We start from the raw sequence: 22,955 nt of genomic DNA on the forward strand, positions 1-22,955 counted from the left end.
AATGGATAACAATGAAGATAATTATGAGATATTTGAATAAGAGTGGGCTAGGCAAAGAATAACAAAAAGAAGCTGAAAAAGACAGAAATCTTAATATATTTGATGCCCATGATATTGAAGCTTATCGAATTCAATTCAGATATATGTATGAAAACCTCTCGGATGATAAGTCATGAAAGAAGATGATTTCAACTTTAACGTCTTTGCTCCCTATCCAAACGAAGATAAACTTATCATTAAAGTCGAATAACCTTTATCGGTTTGACTTTGACTTGAATATAATCATTAGTTTTTTTTACAATAAAATCAGAAGCATGTTTTTTTAATTTTCTTGTAAATAATATTATTTTTTTTCTCACATGGACTTTTAGTTAGCACGAGCTATACGACTCATCGTTAGCTTTCACTACGTAGGACTCCTTTGTTAGCTTTTCATGAGGAACTCTCCTCTCTGATCAAATGCCATTCAAATTGATCGGTGAAATTTCATTCTGTTTCAATTTGATCAGAATATAACTTCATCTCCTTAAATAGGTGGTTAATAGGCTGATTTCACAAAAATAATATATTTTTTTGCAAAATGTATATATAGGGTGCTACAAAAATATATATTTCAATTTAAAATTTTAAATCCAACTTGATGAAGTTAATGAAAAATGATGATCCTAAGTCCGGACAAAAAAAAAAAGGTAAATGGTTATATTAAATCACTCATAACTAATATAAAACTATATTAAATCTCATGAATATATATCTTAATCGATTTCAATATAAATTTTTTATATATTTCAATGACGATAAAAGATTTATATAGCCAACCCCAAATATTAGTGGGACTTATAGTTTTATTGTTGTTGTGATGGTGTAAAATTAATGAAATATATATAATATTAATATAATAAAAAAATAATAATAAAGTACCAATAAATATAATAAAAAATAAAATTGACAAATTATAAAAATACTAGAATTAATCAAATCAACTAGGATGACAAAATATTATCGTTAAATTATATATATATATATATATATATATATATATATATATCACAATAAAAAACATTGAATAAAAAATACTGATTAAGAAAGAATTTATGACAATTGAATCATATATGCAATAACTATAAGTTTTGTTTAATTTAAGTTGATACTCAATTTTAACGTCTATAACTAACTCATTTAGAAATGATATTTTGAATTTGGACTCATGTGGCTTATCGGTCTTGAAATTGAATCCTCTTTTGGCATTTACCTTTGTAAAAATTAAAATAAAATTTATAAAAAATAACTTTAATTATATATATTCCAAGACAGTGATTCCTGAATCGTCTGTGATTGGAAAAGCACACGTCCAAAACGTTTGCTTCCAATCTTCCACTTTACTCGATCACGGGTAATTATATATTATCCTTGTAATTAATTATAATTAATATCTCGATCTCTATAATTTAAAAAATAGTATTGGGATCCAAAAGTGAAATATTTAATCTCAATTCTTCCTATGTTGTTAATTTCGTTGATAGAAAAGGTCACATGTGTTATCACGTGCAAAAAGGACGTGAATAAAAAAGGATAAAAATATATTTTTATTATTTTTTAAATTATTAATTTTATATAAACTTATCGCACGTCACTTGTTGCACTTGTTTACTCGCCAAACTTATCGCTCGATGCCCAGGCAAGAAGAAAATCAATCAAGGCGAGAAGAAGCTTATATAAAATTAATAATTTAAAAAATAATAAAATTATGTTTTTAACCTTTCTATTCATATAATTTTTTTCGTCAACGAAATTAACGACATAAAGAGAATTGAGGTTAAATGTTTCACTTTCGTAAATTTAGATATCCAATACTACTTTGTAAAATATAAGAATTAAAATACTAATTATAGTTAATTAGAACGGGTAATATATAATTATCCCTCGATCAAGAGTAACGTGCAAAACTGACGGTGGGATCCGAAAAGAAAAAAGAAAACTGTGCCGTAGGGCGCGTTCAAGATTGAAGCAAATCTCGATACGCTGAATCCCTCGCTCGAGCCACCCACCGTAGAAGAACTCCGCGTGCGTGTGAACGCCGCAGCTGTTTGGCCGGACTTTGGAAGCGTTCATCTTTCGAAGACGACGACGGAAGGAATCATTCAAAGTGCGGGTGGCATTACTTCCTCGAAACGTACCACGTGTCGAACCATCGTGGTCCAACTCACCCGTGGTTGGACCAACTACTATGTTCCCATGATGTTGCAGATCTTAGGAAGATGAAGAAACATACGTCTCATATGAAGCGTGACACTCGACAACCTATTCGAACCCATACTTTAGACCATGTGTCCTTTGATGGTCCGTCATCTTCTAATTCTGCAAGGACTCGATCAAAGCACTACGGAAGCCATCTCCGATCGATGAAGCCACAAGAAATTTCCATCTCCCTTCGCTTCCCACGAGCCCATCCATCACATATAAATCATGCCCCCTCCTGACCTACTACCCTTCATCCAACACCACAGCCAAAACCAACATTTCTTCTTCTTCTTCTTCTTCTTCTTCTTGGTCGGGTGCTGCAGCAAGCGGCGATGGAGGGGGATGAGGAGCGGAACGCGAGAGGAGGACAAGATGGTGTCGGAGATGAACAGCATGTCCTAATCCACAGCCAGGTCAGAAGGATCAAGCGAGAGGACGAGAAGATGGCGGATGGGCTCCAATCGGAGCCGATGGAGATGAGACCGGAGCTCACCAGGCAGTTCTCGAGGTCGCGGCTGGGACCCGCCGGCCGGCCGATCGCGGTAGGGAGCAAGTAGAGTCGACGATTCCGGAGAAAGCTGTGTGGAGTGGTGTCGTACACATCCTTTTGGATCGTCTGCCGTTTTGAGTGGTCTTGTAAATCTGTGTCGGAGCCTTCTTCCACCTTAGGACGGACGATCGACATGGTCGAGATTTAGGGTAGAATTCTTCCCATCTGTTAGAAGAACATAAATCGTTAGTTTCGTGTAATCAATCGATTGGTATTATTAGCTTTAAGCTTTGAGATGGAATGACAACCATCAATTAGAAGATCTTTCCTAATTCCCCATATAAAAAAAAAATCACATAAACTTATTCAAAAAAAAAAATCAATTATATAAACTAATACACATACGGATTAATATCTATCTTTTTAACAACAACAAAAAAACAGTATATAATTGACCAGTAAAAAGAGAAGTTAATCGTTCTATCGGTGGGAGTAAACTCCAAACTCATAACCTGACCAAAATAGAATTAACGTTTACATAAATTCCAAGGTTTTCAAGGAATCGGATTTACATCTTTTATCTGATTGGAAGCATCGAAATCGACCCAAAATATTCTTAATTCAGCATTCCATCCGAAGAGGACTTTCCACTTGATGAAAAGAATCAATTGTTTTTAGGATGGAAAGAATCAACAATGTCAAGCCAAAACAAAAAGGAAAGGTCAAAATTGGGAGAACAAGGACTAGGCATTTCCACTGTGCATAAAGTGGTGCCGTGTAAACATATCATTTGTAGTCAAATAGGGGCTTTTTCTTTTTTGTGGCTTGGCTTGGCTTGGTGAATGTAATTCTGAGGCTCATTCCCTTGACAATTATGCCAAGCAACCAAGTGTTTCATGGTTTTAGAGAGATGAATTATCTTTTTTCTTATAACAATCTAAATGTCCTTTAGGATCGTCACCGTCTCATTAAGTCCAACATTTTCATTTTTCACCGTCGTCCCATTAAGTTTAATATTTTTATTTTTAGTAACTCTCACTTCATTATAATATAATAAACATTAATCGAACAATTAGAATTCTCTCTTATATTAATATGAGAATCATTATCGACTAGCATCGTAAGATCACCTAAAATTCTAGCTTACATGGAGTTGTCCTTGTTGAGACCGAAAAGAATTATCGTACCTCTAACCAACTCCTTAACTATGGATAAATCTTTAATACTTAAGCCAACACAGCGAAGATAGTTTTAAGGGCATATGAATTGATCTAAACTAATAAGTCTCATCTTCTTTTTGAACTCAGAATCTCCCTAAAGGAAACATCTAGACAGCTTAAAGTTGTTAATCACATACTCAGGACCTGATTAAAACCAAGATATGAAGAGACAAAGAGATAAGAATATAATTTACAACAAGAATCTTTCTACTAGTATCTCAATGTAGCTCATTGACTTAAGACCAATCCAACCACTTTGGAAGTGATGGAGGACACAGTGAATCAGAACAAGAGAGAGAGAGAGAGAGAGAGAGAGTCATACAAGTTATTCAAGAGGCTGATCCAATCCACAAGCCAAACCACACGCAATCAGTGTCACCTAAATCTAAAAATGAAGGCTCCAAATTATTCCCCAAAATAATGGCAAGAACAACTTTTATCCAATCTACAGTTAACTGATTTTGATCTCTGTACGTTAGTTACTATGTTTGGTGATGTCAATCTCCAATTTCTTAGTAATGTTGATTTGGCACAAATTGTAGCTTTCACGTATCACTTTATTAGATTTAAATTCATGTGTATTATTAAAGTATTTGCATGCAATATTTACTAAATTCATATATGTCAAGATTCGTTCTTTTTTTTTTTATCAAAAGAGAAATAGAATCTATTGTCTTAAACTTGAGGAACAAACTGAGCTGCTAATGGATCTGTAGCAGCAAACCAAAAATTGGAGATCTGAGATCTCCCAAAATTTGTCAGATTATGGCTTACAAAATTGTTGGATCAAAAAAAGAAAAGATATCCGAAAATAGATTCCACATATACCAGGGAATAGGAGTCAGAATAGATTCTCTTTGGACATTGTTGGATCAGGGAAGCTTCCTTCCACCATGAGTGAGAAGGAAGCCTTGCAGCAGCTGCCACCCATCCAAAGAGACTTTCGATCAGCAGTAAAGAGGTGGAATCCAGTAGCTGCAGGAAGAGAAGGGGAGACGAATGATCCATCAACTTGAAGAATAACCTGGGAGTCCTCAAGAGAACAAGGAATACCACTTAGTTCCCTGACAGTGTCCTCGAGGAAAAATTAATGAAGTCATTACCAGCCATATTCTTTGCTAGGATGGATGGCCTGGTTGTATGCTTATTGTGTTTAGCATCATTTCAATTGGTCCATAGAAATTAGAAGCAAGTGGCAGTGGTGCTGAGCAATGGTCCATAGAAATCTACCTTGTTACAATTAAGGATAAGAAGCAAATACTCGACACAAATTATTTTTTTAATAGTAAAAATATCTTTAATACTCAGGCCACCCCTATCTTTGAGAAGGATCATATTATCTCAATCGAGAAGGTGAAACCTTTTGTGATCAAGCGAGTCCCTTAGAAAAAAATCATAAGAACTAAGAAGAATATGAGTAGATAAAAAGTTGAAAATAAAGTTGATCAGGACTATCTTACTAGCTTAAGAGAGAAAGCCTTTGTGTCAATCTTAGATCTAGCTTTCACCACAAGATTATTTTGGGCCAAGGCTTCCCATTATATTTAAATAATAAAAGAAGGTACCAAAGTATTTGAATCATCTTGAAGTACAAATCGAATATTTAATGGAGGCCTCACATTGCTTAAGAAAGCAAATATTGGATTTGAATAGGTCAATTGTGACGTTGGAGAGGCTAGGGAAGATGTATACAATTTTAATGATATTGGAGGGGTTGGGTTAGAAAGAAAAGGGATATGTCATCGATAAACTTTGTGATTTTTTATCAATAATTGATAAGGTATATTTGGGTCAGATCATGTCACAATCGATATCATGTCACGCTACAACCAAATCAGCAAGAGGAGTACCCCCACGTGCTGAGCCAGAGATCGTACCAAGACGTTGCTCGATATGTCCAGTCCCGATAAGTCCGAGACGACGTCGCATGGCGTCGTTCAGTGCATCCCGGGACGATGGCCACACAAAGGTACCATCTCACCTCTCGAGGATCGGTTGTCATGCTAAACCCACGTACGATTGACCCTCGTACAGTAGTATAAAACCCTTGGCCGGCATCCGGCCCAGGGGAAAAAAGAGGGACAAAGAGAGAGAGAGAGAGAGATTAACCCACCACTGACTTACTTGTCGGAGGGGCCACGGTCGGTAAACACCTGATGGGGGTCATTTATGTAGGAAAACAGATCTCCCCTAAGGCGAGATCATCCCGATCGAGATAGGCGTTTTTAACATTCCCGACGCCAGCACCCCTTCCGGAGGGCACGACCGATCTTGTCAACCAGCCCACCCGATCGAAGACTCCCAACATTGACCTGCAAACCGGATCGTGCTGACTCATCAGCCATGATGTATTAGTTTATCAACGATCACAATAACAAAAATAAGAGAAAAGAGCACCTACTGAGCAATAATAAAAAAAATAAAATAAGGGGAGGAGATGGGTCACCCTTCCTATTTGCTACTTTTCTGCATATCAAATATGCTGCAATCTTCATAGACCGAGTTTAATTCTTGTCACGATCATTAACTATATATATGTGTGGTAGACAACACCACGCAAAGGAAGTGTATATATATATAGTTCATTACATTCCAAGGGAAGCAGTGGGATTGCCTCTTGGTAGTGGAGTAGAGTAGAAGGCCGCTGTTGGTGGTGGGGAGGTATTCGATGTGTACATGTATACGGGTACGATCTTTATTCCCAAGTCAAAGATCTTTGTTCTTACACGAGACAGCGAGTGCTCTGCGGTGGACGGATATGATCTTTTAATCTGGAAGTCAAGATCTTTGTTGTTGCCTAAGAGAGCGAGTGCTCTCCGGATCCACCGCTCGGCGTTTTGTCTCTCCTCCCCCCCCCCCACACGCTCTGCACATGCACTGCTCTCCCATGGCTTCCAACACGCGTCCATGCCATCTCTTAGACTCTTCCTCCTCCATGGCAGAAGACGACGTGAGCTTCACTTGCGTGATGCAGCACACAAACCTTTTTTAACTTTTCCCACCCTCCATGACTCCATGCTTTTTTTCTTTCAGTATAATATATACATATATATTATATTACATCGACATGATGCACACTAGACGTGTGGTCCTGACATATGTATACACCCTGAAATATACAGTGTCTGGAAAAGATTATTCTTATCTATTTATTACCTGATCTCAAAAGCTGGAAATACAAAGAGTACACAGCCTTTGGAATTCGTATGGTATTCATACAGCTGCAAGGTTTGTTGTTATTATTGTGTAATCCTCCTCATGTCAGGTGGGGAACATCTTTCTCGGACAGCACTACTTCACATCAATGATCACTCGTGGCCGTAGCGCAATTCTTAATCTAAGAACCATATTGAGTGCCGACCTTTTTCTCTTCTTCCTGCTATTCTTGCTCAAGAACATGGGGTATTGGTCTCTCGGCTTCTTTGATCTTTCCACCCTTGCAAACCAAGCAGGAGTAGATGAGGTGGCACCATCCTACGACTGAGTTCCCACGTGCGATCAGGTAACCGCAGTTCCAGACACGTGTACACGGCACTCGGGTAGTGAGAGCTATAAAGCGACTGGTGAAGGCGGCCTGGACATACCTTGTTCTCGCCCGCCTCCGCGCCTTCTTGTTCCTCTCATTCGAGTAGTTGTGGCGTGAGAGGGGAGCCACAGGGAGAAGCAATGGGGAGGCAGCCATGCTGTGATAAGGTGGGGCTGAAGAAGGGGCCATGGACAGCAGAGGAGGACAAGCGGCTGATCAACTTCATCCTCACCAATGGCCAATGCTGCTGGAGGGCTGTGCCTAAGCTTGCAGGTCCTCCTCCCACTTTACATGCCACTACAACACTGATGGTGTCTAATCTAGATTTAAGATCGTGTTGTTGAGACAGGACTTCTGAGGTGCGGAAAGAGTTGCAGGCTAAGATGGACAAACTACCTCAGGCCTGACCTGAAGAGGGGATTGCTGTCGGAAGCCGAGGAGAAGATGGTCATTGAGCTCCATTCTAAGCTGGGAAACAGGTGCCCATCTTCCCTGTTCTCTCCTTCCTTCTTTCCCTTTGTCATCTTGTGGATTCGACCGATGCAGGCCCTTTGTTGGTTTCCTCAGGTGGTCTAAGATCGCATCCCATCTCCCTGGTAGAACGGATAATGAGATCAAGAACCACTGGAACACCCACATCAAGAAGAAACTAAGGCGGATGGGGATCGACCCCCTCACCCACGAGCCCCTCATCCCTTCAGCTAATGATCTCCTCCACCAGGAGCAGCATCAAGTGGGTGCCTCGGCTGACAGGAGGGAGGGAAACGACAAGGTATCAGAAGAGCAAGGTGAAGAAGAGAACATCACAAGCGCAGTTGACGATGCCTTTTGTACTGATGAGGTGCCCATGATCCAGCCCCATGAGATGATCGTCCCATGTGCTTCCACCCCCTCTGCCTCATTTTCCATTTCTTCTTCATCATCATCATCATCATCATCATCATCATGCTCTTCTTCCTGCTCCTCGGTGAAGGCTCAGGAGATCCAGCCGCCGTGCATGGAGTGGCCGGAATCAGTGTGTCTTTGGGGTTTGGATGAACTGAACGGATGGGACTTCAACTATGCTCAAGGGGATGAACAATTAGGCCTTGATCTTTTCACCCAGTGGCAAAGAACTGCTCTGGATCAAGAAACCTGGAAATTTGAGCTTTTCTGATCTCAGGCTCCTTGGTTCTGTAATTTGTGCTTGCAGATAGAATAAAGAGGAAACAGAATGTGATACCAAACTCATTTTTCCTCCTCTTTTTTTTTCTTCTTTCTTTCTTTTTCCTGTTTGGTTTTCCTCTGTACAGGTTATAAAGAACATGTAGAGATGAGCTTCTAGTTGAGGCTTCTCTCACCTCAATGCCAAATGTTTAGACACGACTATAAGTTTTGCTGATTGATGTTGTGGAAATGACTCGTTTGATGAAGATGAGTAAGCAAAGTTCATCGATTGCTTATTACTTCCTTGTAGATTACCCCATATATGTGACAGATGTTTGTGCCACTTGCATCAATGATAGGGTCAATCAATAAAAATAAAATAAGATGTGAAAAGGACCCGATACTTTTGACCTTTGCTTTATGTTTCATCATCATTCTATCAATCTTCTACCATCCAAGATCAGGTGGAAGAGAGGAGAGGAGAGAAGTAGCCAAGTATTATGAAGGCCACTCTCTGCCTCTACTTCTCTTCCACATGAGTTTGACATTCACAAGAAAGGTCAATATCATCGATGACAACATCACACAACTACAACAAAACCAAAGCCTCAGAGTTGACTTGAGAAGATTCAGCATATTTCTGGATTCATCTTACCTTTGGACATTTGAGGCCATGCATTGGGAGTTCAAGCATTCATTGCGGATGTTTCCATGTGTTCCTTCCAGCCTTGCACCATATGCAGGGCACATGAATTCTAGCTAAACTACAAGCTGTGTGTTCCCCTTCTTACGCATCCGTTCGCTGACCACTCTTAAATGCATCAACTCTAAGTGATGCTTCGTACCCTTTTCTTTTTATCTGTTCCACCTACATTGCACCAAAGATATTTAATTTACCTATGTAATCAGACATTTCTTTTAATGCAATCAGGCATATTACCCTCAAACTAGCCCAGCTAGAACGACAATGTGATGAATGAAAACTAAACTTAGCCACCTCATACACAAACACGATAGACTTGTAATGATATAAAAGCAAGTACAACGAATAGAAGGTGACTCTATTAAGATGTTCCGATTGATTAGTGTATTATTATACAAATGATAAGCCTTATGTTTGAGTTCATAGTCTAATATATTGTGTCCTTTTCCTTCTTGTCATTATATATATATATAATTGATTTCTGTGAGCGAGTTATTATTCATATGTTTCTACTACAAATCTTCCTATCATTCTGAGAGCTCTACAAATTACTTGGACACAATAAATCCACTTTCTTCTTGCAGCACTTAATATGGTTTGAAATGTAATGTTGGCCGCAATGCAAATTCTGACTTCATATTCGCTGCCACACCAAACAAAACGAGCAGAGGAACAAAACGAGGAAAGCATTGACTTGACATGCCGCTAAAATCCAATGGACTGCAGCAAGTCGACGTCAAAATGGATAGCTGACATTTTGCTTCAGAGCGTTGCGTCTACAAGTTTTGACTCTCCAATTCCAAGCTATATATCCATCAGCTTCTATCCCATTGCTTTGATACAACCGTGAGTTGGCATATATCTACCAGAGACTGGCCATCCTTAATATTGAATCATTCACACCGTTTCAATCAACTGATCGTTGATGGTTATAAGTACTCTGAGGTTAAGACTCTTTCCACAAAATGGGATTCCTTTTCTGTGTACAATGTAACTCACTTATATTCTCCTATATATTTTCTTGCAGTGTGTTTTGCCGTGGATTCTCCACTGACAAATTTGACATCTGATATGCTCTCTTACCAAGAAGACATGTCGTCACAAACAGCTGTATTCAATTTGGAATCTGATATTGAAAGCTTTATCTTAGGTTTTAGGCCTCTAGACTTGGTGTCTCATCTTTTCTCGTTTCCTCGTTCCCATGGGGACAGCTCTATCTCGGAGTTCGCACTGAGACTCATGCTGCCACGCCACGAACAGGACATCCATACCCGAGTCGACAATGTTAAATGATCCGAAGTGAAGATGTACACTCCCATGGATGATGGGTCGAACGTAGGTTTGGATCTCGGAGCTCCGAATTGAGTACCCGCAACACTGCTCGACGAAGGAAGCGTCGTCACACATGAATCACCCATGACGACACACGCACTCTTCGCCGACACAGAGCGGATCACCGGCGGGCCCGTCTTTCCACCACTCGGCCACGCGCGGCCACCCAACAGACGACGGCATGCATGCGTCGGACGAAGCCGCGTCCCACTTTTATCCCTCGGGCATGCCCTACCAACCCTAAAGCTCACCCAACACACACACACACACACACCCCCCGACATGTATGACAGCGTCTCCCACTCGATCATAATAATAGCTTCTCTTTTATCCCCCACGTACTCGCTGAGGAGAGAGCAGGCATGATGAGGCACCGGCGGATGAGAGAGAAGCTGCGCCGTGAAGGGTTTACGATGTGGAGGCATGGGAACTGAAAGCTTGCAGTGACGTACATGTGGATCAGACGTAGTGGGAGGTGGGCAGCGGGCGGTTCTCGGTCCCCTCACGGCCGGCATCAGAAGCTTAAAAGCCTTTGGGAACTCACCTCCAAAGAATGGAGTTAATGGGAGCCACACTGCACACCGACACAGTAGCAGCTTAATCGTTCTGGTTGTCGATTGCGGATGGATTCACATCCCTTCTTTATAGGCTTCGGTGGACTCCAGATCATGTGATCTCCATGAGCTTGCATTGCAGTACACGATGAAGCAGGAGTGCCGATTTGATTCGACTTAATTTTTTTTTTTGGAAATTTTAGGTATCTCGAGAATTGATTTATAGTAATTATCGTAGATAATGTTAAGAATATGGCTCATGATCTAGAAGTTATAGAGTAGTTCATATACCTAGAGTGACATGATGGAATGAGATAGTTACCATTAGATCCTATAAATAAGATCATAATTCATAAAGCAAGATAAGGGATATACACTTCAAAATATCTTGTAAGTATTCTATGTATATCCTCTTGTTTAAATACTATATCGATTTCCTTGATCGAAATTTTTTTTTTAATTGTATCATAGTATTCTGTTTTTATTGTTTCCTTGTTCTTCCATCCCTAACATCTCGAGCAATGCAAGATCGTCGTCCAAACGTAAATAATCGATATTTAAAATACTTGCGTGAAACGAAGGGAGATGAATATACAAGAAAACTGTTATGGGTTAAATTCACATAGAATCCAAATCCAAATCCAATAAGATCACGAATCCAAAATAAGGATCATACACCATATATTGATCCAAGATTCATATGTTAACTGAGAAATAATAAATACACTCGAGAACACAAAGAAGAGGGTACTAAAGAACACCGGTGGTACAACCTGATAGGTATCATCAAATGAGATTGAGAGACACCGGATGGGAATTGGACTGAAATCACAAACATTACGAATGTATCAGTTAATAAAATATTGAAATTTATTTAATCTTTAGATAGTATACCAACGTTAAATTTCATGATCAAACAAGTCATGCAGTAAATCCAAATAAGCTCGTCGTGCTTTAGCAACTTGAAATAGTAGAGAGAGCTGATTATTCCAGCAGAGAATCCTGGTGAAGAATAAGCAGTAAGCATGAAAACAGAAAAACAGAGAAAAATGTTATTTCGAGTGCAGAAGTAATATTTGATGAATGAACAGTCATTTTAGGTCACTACCGAATGAAACTTTCATGTTTGTCATCCACAATTGCTTCATGCACTAAAGTTTGAGAGTACAAGGGCTTAACAGAGATTACATGTTACAGCAACTGTGACGATTGAGCAACTTGATGAATACAGACTCTGCTGAGCAGGGCAAAAGGCAATGCTTGATGCTCAGAGAACTCGTCCCCATATATCGAATTCAAAAAGCATGATACAAGTAGGGCAAGATTGAATAAATCAATGAAATACAGTGTAAGAAGGTAACTACTCTGATCTTTGTAGAATAGCTCGTAATGGTATATTCATCTATAATTACTGTTGAAACAATGCTTCGAATACCTTGCAGCTGGAAAAAGGACTCAAGAGGACCAATGGTCAGGGACAGTAAGGAAGTAATTTGACATGGCTTTTCTGAATCTTTTCTTGTACTGCAATGGAGATATTACGGTTGGAGTTGCATGTTTCGAGCCACCAAGGATGCCAGAGGCTTTTACCCATGTTTCAAGTTGCTTGTCCCATGTATACTGCCGCATGAAGTCTATGATTCCTATCACTAGCTCTTTGTGTGTCTCATCGATGCCGACCAGCAACGAGTAGTCCATGACATAAATAGACTGCAAAATGTGGAGAGATAGGATTAAACAAAATAATAAAATAACTATGTTTTTGGGACTTCCAAGTATAGTGAACAAAAAATTTCACCCATCAGTGCATAACCATTGGTCTTTTTGGCCAAGAAACCAGAACTGCACGCATAACAGGGTTCAAGTTGAATGGTTATCTCACTGTTGTCGTGCTGAAGATGATTGTCAAAGAATAAAACAGAAACTAGCATAAGCCTCTCCTCTAATTCAATGATGCTAGTTAATCTGAAATTTTTAGGAGTCAAAAAGGTTTTAAATCTCAGACCAATACCAGTGTTAACGATACCTATGTGACAAGCAACATAACAACCTGTAATGCCCGGTATCAACCAAAGAAATATAAAGAAATTAAATACCAATCAATACCAGATCATATGGTCTAATGCTGGTCCTTACGTACTGACCAGAATTTGAATCATTGGGAATCAGATTGTGTACGGTTTGGCAAGTCTTATCAGGCATGGTCTTTCCAGAAACAAGATAAGTCAAAACAATTCACAAATGTTAATGATCTATCTCACATAAACAAAAGATTAAGAATACTGAACACCTAATTATCATCACAGTTATCTTTGGCCAATATAATAAATCAGCTTGCTTAAGTAATGTGTAACTTTTCCAGTTAATTGATTAAGAAAATAACATAAGAACAAAGCCTAAATATTAATTAGCTCTCAAATTTAAAAGTCATGAGAGATGATTGGCTTTCTGCTGAAACTTCAACCTCCAAATAGAATTCTTTTCTTTATATGACTTTTCTATTAGTCAACACTTACCCACATGATGACCTGGAGACATCGGGACCACCAAGGGGATTATTGCTATCTTCAAAGCTTAATGGCTGGTTAGATGATAAAAGGTAATCCATACCTCTATAGGAAATAGGGATGTCGTATAAAAATGAGATATCAAGATTTTGTCATCATCCTGATCCTCTCTCCAAATATAATTATTTTCTTTAAACGTCCTTGTATTACTGAACAGTTCACACATGCTGACCTGGATGCATCGGGGCCACGAAGCTGATCATTGCTATCATCAAAGCTTAATGGTTGGAAATGTATTTAAGGAGAAAAAGAAAAGTAAAGATAAAAAAGAAACACCTACAAGAGAGTTCCATATGCAAGTAAACGATATTGGATGTCAGCTCAATAAGATGGAATTTAATTCATTATTTACTGGTTAAAGAATTAGGCAAGGTATCTTATGCAGAAACAACCATAAGATTAATTATGAGAAGAATCATATGACTGCATTAATTAAGACCATATGTATATTTAGTTGTCACAAAAAATATATGATTAAGCAACTAATAAGTGCTCAAACTAATTGAGTATACCAAATCACATGGGCAAAATCCATTTTGTATAATTTCGTACGAGAAGAATTTGGCATAGATATCAACATAAGCTAGCGAAGACACAACAATACAGTTTGATTTCTGTGTCCATATTGCAATTGCCTGCCCAAGATATCTTGTAAAGTTTCAATGAGGCATCTTCAAATTATTTGGCTCAAGTTCAAGAAGTCAGATATTTTATGTCTAATAAGTATTCAAATTAAGAATAGTAAAAGATTTTGTTTATCAGAGTTAAGATGAAACAGTTCGCTTACTGCAAGAAAAGAAGTATCATTCCACACAGCTCGCTCCAATCTTCTCTTTGCCTTGCTTCCCAAAAATATTGGCTTTGTCTCTAATAGATTCAAATCTAGTAGAACTGTATTGTTTCCCGAGGAATCAGGGTTATAACGGCAGCGTAATGAGCCTTTGAGATCATAAACTCTTGAAACATTCCTCTTAAAAAAGAGATTTTCCATTACCATGACATCCATTTTCACTTCCCTCCCACCTTTTGAATGCTTGACAGCCACCTGATACAGAAAAGATGTAAATAGCAAGAGTGATTCTTTCACATTATATGTTTGTACACTGAAGTACGATGGTAGCAGTTTCTAACCTGATAAATACCAAGGACTTTAGCAAGGCAGGTGGGACTACCAGAAGTTATGGACTGTGTCAGATATTTGAAGTATTCAAGAGCAAAATCCTCAAAGGAATCTAACTCTGTTTTGGTGACCTGCTTTATGATGAATCTTTCATCCAATGACTTGGCAAAGTAAACATTGCTCTTACCACCTTGTGCACTCCATCTCTTGCAGCGGCTCAAAGAACGTATATAATCCAATTCGCTTGGGCAGCATATCTTCCTTAGTGCATGAAATTGCTTTGCAAAATAACATGTAACAGAAAACTTTGCCTTGTCTGAAGGAATTGAATAATCATCATCAAAAGAAATTCTGAAATGTGTTTCCTTAGGATCTAATGGGTTCACCCGAGAAAGTTGAGGCTCATCAGGTCCAACATCAGAATGAAACTGCAAATTTGATTGTTGAGTTGCTGCACCAACAATATTAACAACACTACTTCCTTTCCTCAACATACAAGAGACAGTTTCATCCAAACTAGGCATTATGTAGTCATTATACTCTTGGGAAGTTATAGCATAGGATATTATACTGGTGGGTTCATCATCATAAACTGCAACAACAATATCATCAAGAGCATTTTGAGGTAGAAGCAACCGTGCCCCTTCAGCTATCTTTTCCAAAGATGATGAGATACGTAGAGGTATGTGATTGAGAAGATCATCCAATCTCTGAACCGTACTGGGAGAACTTTGTGAGTAGGCTCTTCTCATGATTGTAATCGGATCCTTTGGCATACTAGCAAGACCTCCAGAGAAATCGAATGATTTTGCTGAAGGCAAATGCAGTGAAGCAGGAAGGAAACGACCATGTACTCCTTTTCGAAATCTTAAAGCAGAATCAAATGAATAAACTCTTAATGGGGACTTTAACCTACTGTAGCATGGATTCTCCATCAAAGGTCCAGATGTATCAGCTTCTGAACCACCTTTTGGTTGATCCGTCATTAACTGACCCAAACCACTCCATGCCAAATCAATTTTATCTGATAGACTAGACAATGGTGAAGTTGAATTCTCCAAAAATGTACTTTCAGTGTCATCAAATATTGATGTATCATCCCATCCATCATTATTACTGGAAACAAAGTTAGAACTTGCTGAGCCTGCAAAGCCTTCGACGGATTCAATAGACAGGTCCATTTCAACCATGTTGTTTGTGTTACACTCCATAACCCGCAAGCTAAGCTCTTCATGCTGCTTTGAAAAACTAGATTTTTGAGTTGCTGAAAAGTAGGATGACTTGTCAGTAACTTCTCTTCCAAATGTTCCATCTTTCCCAAGCATTTCTTCCCTCCATTCTCTCAGATTGGTTTTAGATGAAATATCTGTAAGCTGTGAATCAAAGATGGTACGGCCTTTTTCTTTGGACAACAATCCCAAAGAATAGAGTCGACGATCCCACGTGTAAGAATCAAATAGAATTTCACGTCTCAACCGATTAAGCTCTAAGATGTCAACCATTACCCTTAAAGGTTGAGTATTCCCAACTATAACTGGTTGAAGCAAGACCTATTACCACATAAGACAGAAACTTTGCTCAGTATACGGAGTTGCCCTCAACAGATTGTCACAAAACGTAAAATCTTTAAGCAAACAGAATCTTTAAAGCACAAGTGTTGTTGGACTTACATCAAAATCGTGTCTTTCTATTTCAAGCAATTCCTTCAGCTTTATAATGTGCCTATGGATGCTTGCCTTTAAAGGTTCATCCTCAGATGTCATGATCTTCCTCTCAGTTGCATGGAGCACATCAGATATCTTACCATGCAAGGCATTTATTTTATTGAATACCTATGTGAGTAAAATCACAAACTTTTATTACAGCAATAATATTTGATGTGCACAAAACTCATATGCAAAACCAAACAGCATACCAGAACTGCCTCCGGTTTCAACCATTCTTGCTGAATTTGGAAAGTGAAATCCAGAACTGACGGTGGTAAGCAAACAGATAAAATATCCACAGGAGAATAGTGAAAGAAGGCAACCATGCTTCCGAACCTGCCACAGGAAAAGGAATGAAATTGAAATTTGCATTGGAAGTTAACCAAACAGGAGACTGGATAATCTTTATCATCAGATATTGTATACCCATAAAACCGAAGGCAGTCTCTCTGTAGAGAGTGACCACAACTTGCAACTCGGTTAGCAGTTGCATGACTCGAAAAGCTAAGCTCCAAAAATTTCCCAAAAGAAAGCCCCCATGCAGCATCAGACATGATTACTCTGCGTGCGGCTGGAGGAACTCCATCCTTATCCTTTTCACACCTGAGGCATCTGTGCCACATCCATATCCTCCCATCACGTTCACCAGGCAACTTCATGGAAGGAAGTCGCCTGACCATAATAGTAAGGCTGCCCTGCTGGTGAGTATAACACCGAACATGGGATTCTGTTGGCTCTTTACAAGATTGACAACAATATGTCTGACATTAATGAGAGAAAATATAGTATATCAGAATCTGGAAAAGGAAACATATAAGAGGGTTACTCATATTCCATCGGCACAATAAATTACCTCATTAAACAAGTCACCACGAAGATATCTCCCCAAGGGCTTATCGAAGCTACCATAAAATTTGATGCGGAAAAGTTGAGAACGCTCACAAACTCTACTCTTTTTAATGCAAGTGCTTGATAAGGAAACCAATATGCTCTGATGATTGTCTGCAGCTGAGAAGTAGTCTCCAGGAACATCATTCTTGATAGCAATATCTGATTTTTTAGGTTCATCATCTGATCTAAGTCGGTCACTAGCTAAGTTGCTTCTTTCTTTTACTAATTTCTCCAGCACTTCATCTTGGTGATTGTTCAATTCAATAGGAAAAGGTGGAAAGGAAGTGGGCTCATTGCAATAAAACTCAAATCTTGAACCTGTTGACCCACAATAGCAAATATCTGAAGTAGATCTAAAAGCAATGCCCCCGCTGTTTTCAGAATATGGAGCAGAAAAGCCATCAATATCGTGAATGCTGGTATGCTCAAACAAATTATTGTATTTTTGTTGTTCAGAACTATGCTCCAAAACATCTTTATTCAAATGCATAATATCTGATGATATAGCCTGGCTCTCTATGTCAAGTTTGCCGCATGACCTATCTTTCTCATGACTGTTACCAAAACCTTGTTCAGCAAAGGCAGCCAAACTAGAAGCTGATGAGACAAAGTCATCAGCCTCAGTAAGCTTCATAGGCAAGGTAACTGGAGGCCCTATAGGAAGTTTAGGAAGTGATGCACCCTCATCTGCAAGGAATGAGGTCTCTAATGAAAGATGATATGCTGCAAAGCTTGCATATTGAACAACATGCTTTAACTTTTTCAATTCTTCAAGGCAAGCTCCCCTTAGAAGAACCTACAGAAATTACTAAGTTAACATGAAAAAATAAAGAACCCCAATAACAAAATGCAAAAGTACAAGAATTATCCAGTTACTATTAACCACACTACCACAAGATCAGTCAAGCTTGTATTATCTTCCAAATTTAGGCAACATATAGGACACATAAAGACAGCAAACTCCTAGAGATTAATCTGTATAAGCACAAAAATGTAAACAATCATATATGTAGAATGAACAACAATGTGAACTATACATGTTAATTTACCAGCTGAAAATAAGCAAGCAGTGATGACAGCACCAAAAAACATGTCACTGTTTTTCCATCACAAACTTGTTAACAAAGTCAAGATGGCAACGGGGCAAGCCTGTACTAGACTTACTGAAATTCATCTGCTTGCTTATTTTCAGCTGTACCCTCATCGGCAAGGAATGAGGTCTCTAATGATAGATGATATGCTGCAAAGCTTGCATTTTGAACAACATGCTTTAACTTTTTCAATTCTTCAAGGCATGCTCCCCTTAGAAGAACCTACAGAAATTATATTAAGTTAACATAGAAAAATAAAGAACCACAATGACAAAATGCAAAAGTACAAGAATTTTCCAGTTACTATTATGCCACACTACCACGAGATAAGTCAAGCTTGTATTATCTTCCTAATTTAGGCAACATATATGACACATAAAGACAGAAAATTACAAAAGATTAATCTGTAAAAGCACAAAAATGTAAAATTTACAATTTACAATCATATATGTAGAATGAAAAACAATGTGAACTACATATGTTAATTTACCAGCTGAAAATAAGCAAGCAGAGATGACAGCAACAAAAAGCATGCCACAGTTTTTCAGTCACAAACTTGTTAACAAAGTCAAGATGGCAATGGGGCAAGCCTGTACTAGACTTACTAAAATTCTTCTGAATTGGGCTTACTCAACTTAAGATTTACCATCTAACTTAAGTGATGATCCTTTAAAATTATTCTACCATATCATGCAGTGAGAGATGTGAATAACCATGGATGCATGTATGGTCGAATCCCTTTCGAGGAAGCAGTAACTAAATCCAGTTTATACAAACAGCTAGAATCATGCTGAACTGAGTAGCAGCAAAGCATGAGGCAAAAGTAGACAAAAAGGACCAAGTGGGGAAGGAGAAAAACTAAAAGAAACTAGAAAGAAAGGAAGAAAGATTTATGGTTATTAAACAAATCCCAGACCCCTTGATATCTGCCCTCAAGAATATAGATTCACTAAACGTTGGATTACTGATGCAATGAAAAGAGAGCAGAAGATAGTGTAAACATTAAAGGTAACACATGATGCAAGTCCAAGATTCAACCGGAAAGATGCATGTCTTGGTTCAATAAGATCAACAGGCTCAGCAAGAACAAAAATGAACTTTATGTACATATCATAAAGCGGACCATCAAACGACCGTCTCACCACTACCTCATACATTAAACTAAACGACATGTCAGCTTTATAGATTTAAGCAACTGAGTATACTAATAAAAAGGAGATGCATTTGCAGAGGCTTTAAAGCAACCATTTATTGTTCCATATTGGAAAAGCAATCATTGCAGCTAGTGACGCATTAAATTTGCATTTAGGTTACATAATCAGTGCAACAAGATGTTAAGGCATGTTATTTTGTAATCAATTCCTACAATTTCTTGACCAAGTCAAAAGGACCATCATTTCAATGCATATAAATTGTGGGCCGGATAAGGAAGTGACATTTGACAAGTTAGAGAAGATCAATCAAGTCTTTCAATACTTTCGCATAAATTATTCCAGCCCATGTCCACTCGAATAGGAATGCATAGATAAGGATGTCTTAGCACACAGATACTTGATCGAGTACAAATAGCACGTAAAACTATTTATTACCGTGCACCCTAAACGCCGTGGGCAGCCTTCAAAAAACATTAAAGTTTTACTGGGCCTCTTCCGATGTTTGGAAGATGAAGATTCTTCATACACTTTTTCTATCTGAAACATTTCACAGTGTCCAAGCCTTGCTGAAGCAACACTATCAATGGATGGAACAATCTGAGCACCAGTACATCGTGATATCCTCTCTAAAAGTGACCTCTTGACATTTAGCACTAAAGATATCTCTTTTTTCCCCAGAAGATACTCTTGAGCATATGAGGAAACACTTCTTTCAACAAGAAGCACATTGGGCCGAAGTGCCTCTATCCTAGAAAGAGCTAACTTCATGTAATTGGTTTCCTGTATGCCGAAATAGAGTCAAAATTAATGGAGACAACAAAAAGACATAAGAATTCCAAAGGCCAAGGCTATAACCTGCTCAAGTAGAGTTCCTATAGATGCTAATCCGCTTGGAACCTTTTGATACTCCAATGCTCCACCCAAAAGAAACAACCTAGGGTTTCTATGCCTCGAGACCATGCGTTTGTGTCTCACATTCTTAGTACAAACTACTCCCTTCACTAGGGTACTGTTCAGATTATGAGCAAACATTAGTCTACGGTTACAAAAGAAAAAGAGGATGGTATCTTCCCAACCCACCCGCAGAGAAAATAGCAAAGGGAAATCATACCTATCATTTGGATTTCCTGATGCTACACACTTGACTTTCACATAATCACCTGGATCCATGCTACCACCTTTGCTAGTATCTGGTTTGACAAAATTTGCAGCTTGCCATGCCAGTGAGGATACTATCTCCAGCCAGTCTGGCCCCTCTAAGTCAACCCCAGAATGGACGCCTTCTCCCTTCAATAATTGTGACACAAGAGCCCTAAAATGTGCATGAACAGCACTCCGCAAAGCCTCCTTGTGGGATTCATTAGACTTCTCTTTGGTCTGCATTGGGTCACTACTGAAGCTACTAGATTTAAAGAGTTTAGCTGACTCCCCGACATCATCATCCTCGTCATTAAATCCAAAGAAACTGGTTTCCATATCATCCTGTTCATCCTCAGGGAATGGAGGGTCAAAAATACAATCATTTTCAAAATTAAAGTTTTGCGTAGCCATTTGACTTTCTTGATTCCGGGAACCCAGGAAATTGCCAGAGATATCACCAGAAATCTCTGGCAATTCCTCACAATCTGCTCCATATTTTTTCAGCTGCCCTGGAGAGCCTTGATCTGAGAGGCCACTCTTTCCCAAGAAAGAACTAACCAACCCTTGTTCAACAGGCCTACAAGGGCTATCCAAAGGACTTGAATTTGCTGACCTGAAGTACAAATCATTTCCAGCACAAATGCTCATGGATTCTATGTCAGAGGGATCTCGAGAGAACACACTCAATGGGGTGAAAAACTGCTTCCCCTCATCATCACCCTCGTCTTCTTCGTAATTCCTAAAGTTACAAGAAAACAGGACAAAATCTGAACCAACCAACCATATCATGGAGAATAAAAGACTAGCTATAAAAAGTCGGTGAATTACCTATTAGTCGAACAACGAAGAGGGCGCGGAGATGATAACTCTCGCAACTCCGATTGGCCGAGCCTGTCAGTACTGGATCTGGAGAGTGGCGACTTCGGTGAGACAAAAGGATAAATTTTGGCGCACGTGCTGCCCCGCTGCTGCGCTGCGTCCCAAGGTCCATTGTCACCTCGAAAGCAGAAGTTACAGAAAACGGGCTTCTGCTCTGCTCGGTCCGGCACCGGAGAAGCACCGAGCATACACTTCCGGCAGAGCAACCGGCCACAACTTTGGCACCGGTAGCCGAACCCCAATTCTCTGCACTCGCAGCACGTGACAGGATCACCGCCGGACGACATCAAAGACTCCGATAAGACGTCCAGTGGAAAGCTCAACCAAGATCTGACCTTTAGTATCAAATCGAGAATCGGGTAGTTGACTACTCCCATAAACAGGAACCGCTCGCAGTCATAAAAGAAACCTAGCAGCTCCCCTTCCCTCCGTAAACTTTTCCTATTTCCCTGTCAAGATCTCTCGCAAACTCCAAACGAGAAGAGATCATACAAAAACCAAAAAAAAAAAAAAAAGGCAAGCCTTCCGGGTTCTTCGGGTCCCAAAAATCAAAGAGAGGCAAGCACGAAGCACAACAATCAAAAGCCAGAAAATCCACACCCTGCCGAAGAGACCAAAATTTTCTCTAACCGGCAACCGGATGGTATTATGTACAAAACCTCGAGACACAAACGCAATCCAGAGTCCTCCAAAATCCAATGACTTTTAGCAGCACTAAGCAAGGCCGTAAAGGAGCCACAAAGCCAATCAGCCGATCCCCGATTGCTCTGCGGAGACCCCGGTGGGGGTGTTTGACCATAAGAAGCAAAAGGCGGGCGGGACCTTTGGAGCTCGAGCAAGAGGAAGAGAGCTAAATGAGAGGGACGATGAGGAAGAGGAGGAGGCGGAGGAGGGTGAGGGCTCCGGAGGAGCAACGGATCTCGGCGGCAGCGGGAGATCCCATCGTCGGCGAGGGCAATCTCTTCTTCTCCTGCGGGCAGCTGAGTGCAAGTACAATTAGAAAAAGTTAAAGAAGGGGTGATGGGGGAAGGAAAGCTTTCTTAAATGAGGGGGCAGATTTATAGTACATTAAAAGCTATTCGAGGAGGGCTTCCGAATGCATACATAGTGTTAAGTGGAATCAAAGGGATTAAGTTGGGCGTTCGTAGTCGTTGCAGCGGGAGGAGGACGAAGGAATGAGTCGCATAGATATCAA

The 22,955-nt window shown here is 39.4% G+C and overlaps 2 protein-coding genes across 3 annotated transcripts; one reads left to right on the forward strand and one right to left on the reverse strand.

Moving 5' to 3' along the window:
• Nucleotides 1-7,522: 7,522 nt before the first annotated feature.
• Nucleotides 7,523-8,858, forward strand: LOC103969592 (transcription factor MYB20). Its single transcript, XM_009383171.3, has 3 exons — nucleotides 7,523-7,750; nucleotides 7,827-7,956; nucleotides 8,045-8,858. Exons 1-3 carry the CDS (start codon nucleotides 7,618-7,620, stop codon nucleotides 8,631-8,633), a joined length of 852 nt encoding a protein of 283 aa, XP_009381446.2. The 5' UTR covers nucleotides 7,523-7,617; the 3' UTR covers nucleotides 8,634-8,858.
• Nucleotides 8,859-12,324: 3,466 nt separating this feature from the next.
• On the reverse strand, nucleotides 12,325-22,955 carry LOC135625533 (putative 1-phosphatidylinositol-3-phosphate 5-kinase FAB1C). Of its 2 annotated transcripts, none has more exons than XM_065130452.1 (12): nucleotides 22,865-22,955; nucleotides 21,710-22,740; nucleotides 20,853-21,620; nucleotides 20,597-20,750; nucleotides 20,177-20,521; nucleotides 17,459-18,292; nucleotides 17,032-17,366; nucleotides 16,815-16,941; nucleotides 16,570-16,731; nucleotides 14,911-16,449; nucleotides 14,567-14,824; nucleotides 12,325-12,922 (listed from the first exon to the last, which is right to left on the reverse strand). In XM_065130452.1, exons 2-12 carry the CDS (start codon nucleotides 22,135-22,137, stop codon nucleotides 12,668-12,670), a joined length of 5,205 nt encoding a protein of 1,734 aa, XP_064986524.1. In that variant the 5' UTR covers nucleotides 22,138-22,740; nucleotides 22,865-22,955; the 3' UTR covers nucleotides 12,325-12,667. The 2 variants fall into 2 exon arrangements, with proteins under 2 accessions (XP_064986524.1, XP_064986523.1); XM_065130451.1 differs by having other exon boundaries at nucleotides 22,828-22,900.

Source organism: Musa acuminata, chromosome BXJ2-10, assembly GCF_036884655.1.
Source record: "Musa acuminata AAA Group cultivar baxijiao chromosome BXJ2-10, Cavendish_Baxijiao_AAA, whole genome shotgun sequence".
NCBI classification, from domain to species: Eukaryota; Viridiplantae; Streptophyta; class Magnoliopsida; order Zingiberales; family Musaceae; genus Musa; species Musa acuminata.

Bases quoted from the DNA above. Each gene is read 5' to 3' on its own strand.
- LOC135625533 (XM_065130452.1), bottom strand. From the start codon at position 22,137: ATGGGAGTAGTCAACTACCCGATTCTCGATTTGATACTAAAGGTCAGA. The intron at 16,732-16,814 runs GTATGCTGTTTG...TTACTCACATAG, and splicing joins TGAAACCGGAGGCAGTTCTG to GTATTCAATAAAATAAATGC. The intron at 12,923-14,566 runs GTAAGCGAACTG...CACATTTTGCAG, and splicing joins ATGATACTTCTTTTCTTGCA to TCTATTTATGTCATGGACTA.
- LOC103969592 (XM_009383171.3), top strand. From the start codon at position 7,618: ATGGGGAGGCAGCCATGCTGTGATAAGGTGGGGCTGAAGAAGGGGCCA. The intron at 7,751-7,826 runs GTCCTCCTCCCA...TTGTTGAGACAG, and splicing joins GGCTGTGCCTAAGCTTGCAG to GACTTCTGAGGTGCGGAAAG. The intron at 7,957-8,044 runs GTGCCCATCTTC...TGGTTTCCTCAG, and splicing joins CATTCTAAGCTGGGAAACAG to GTGGTCTAAGATCGCATCCC.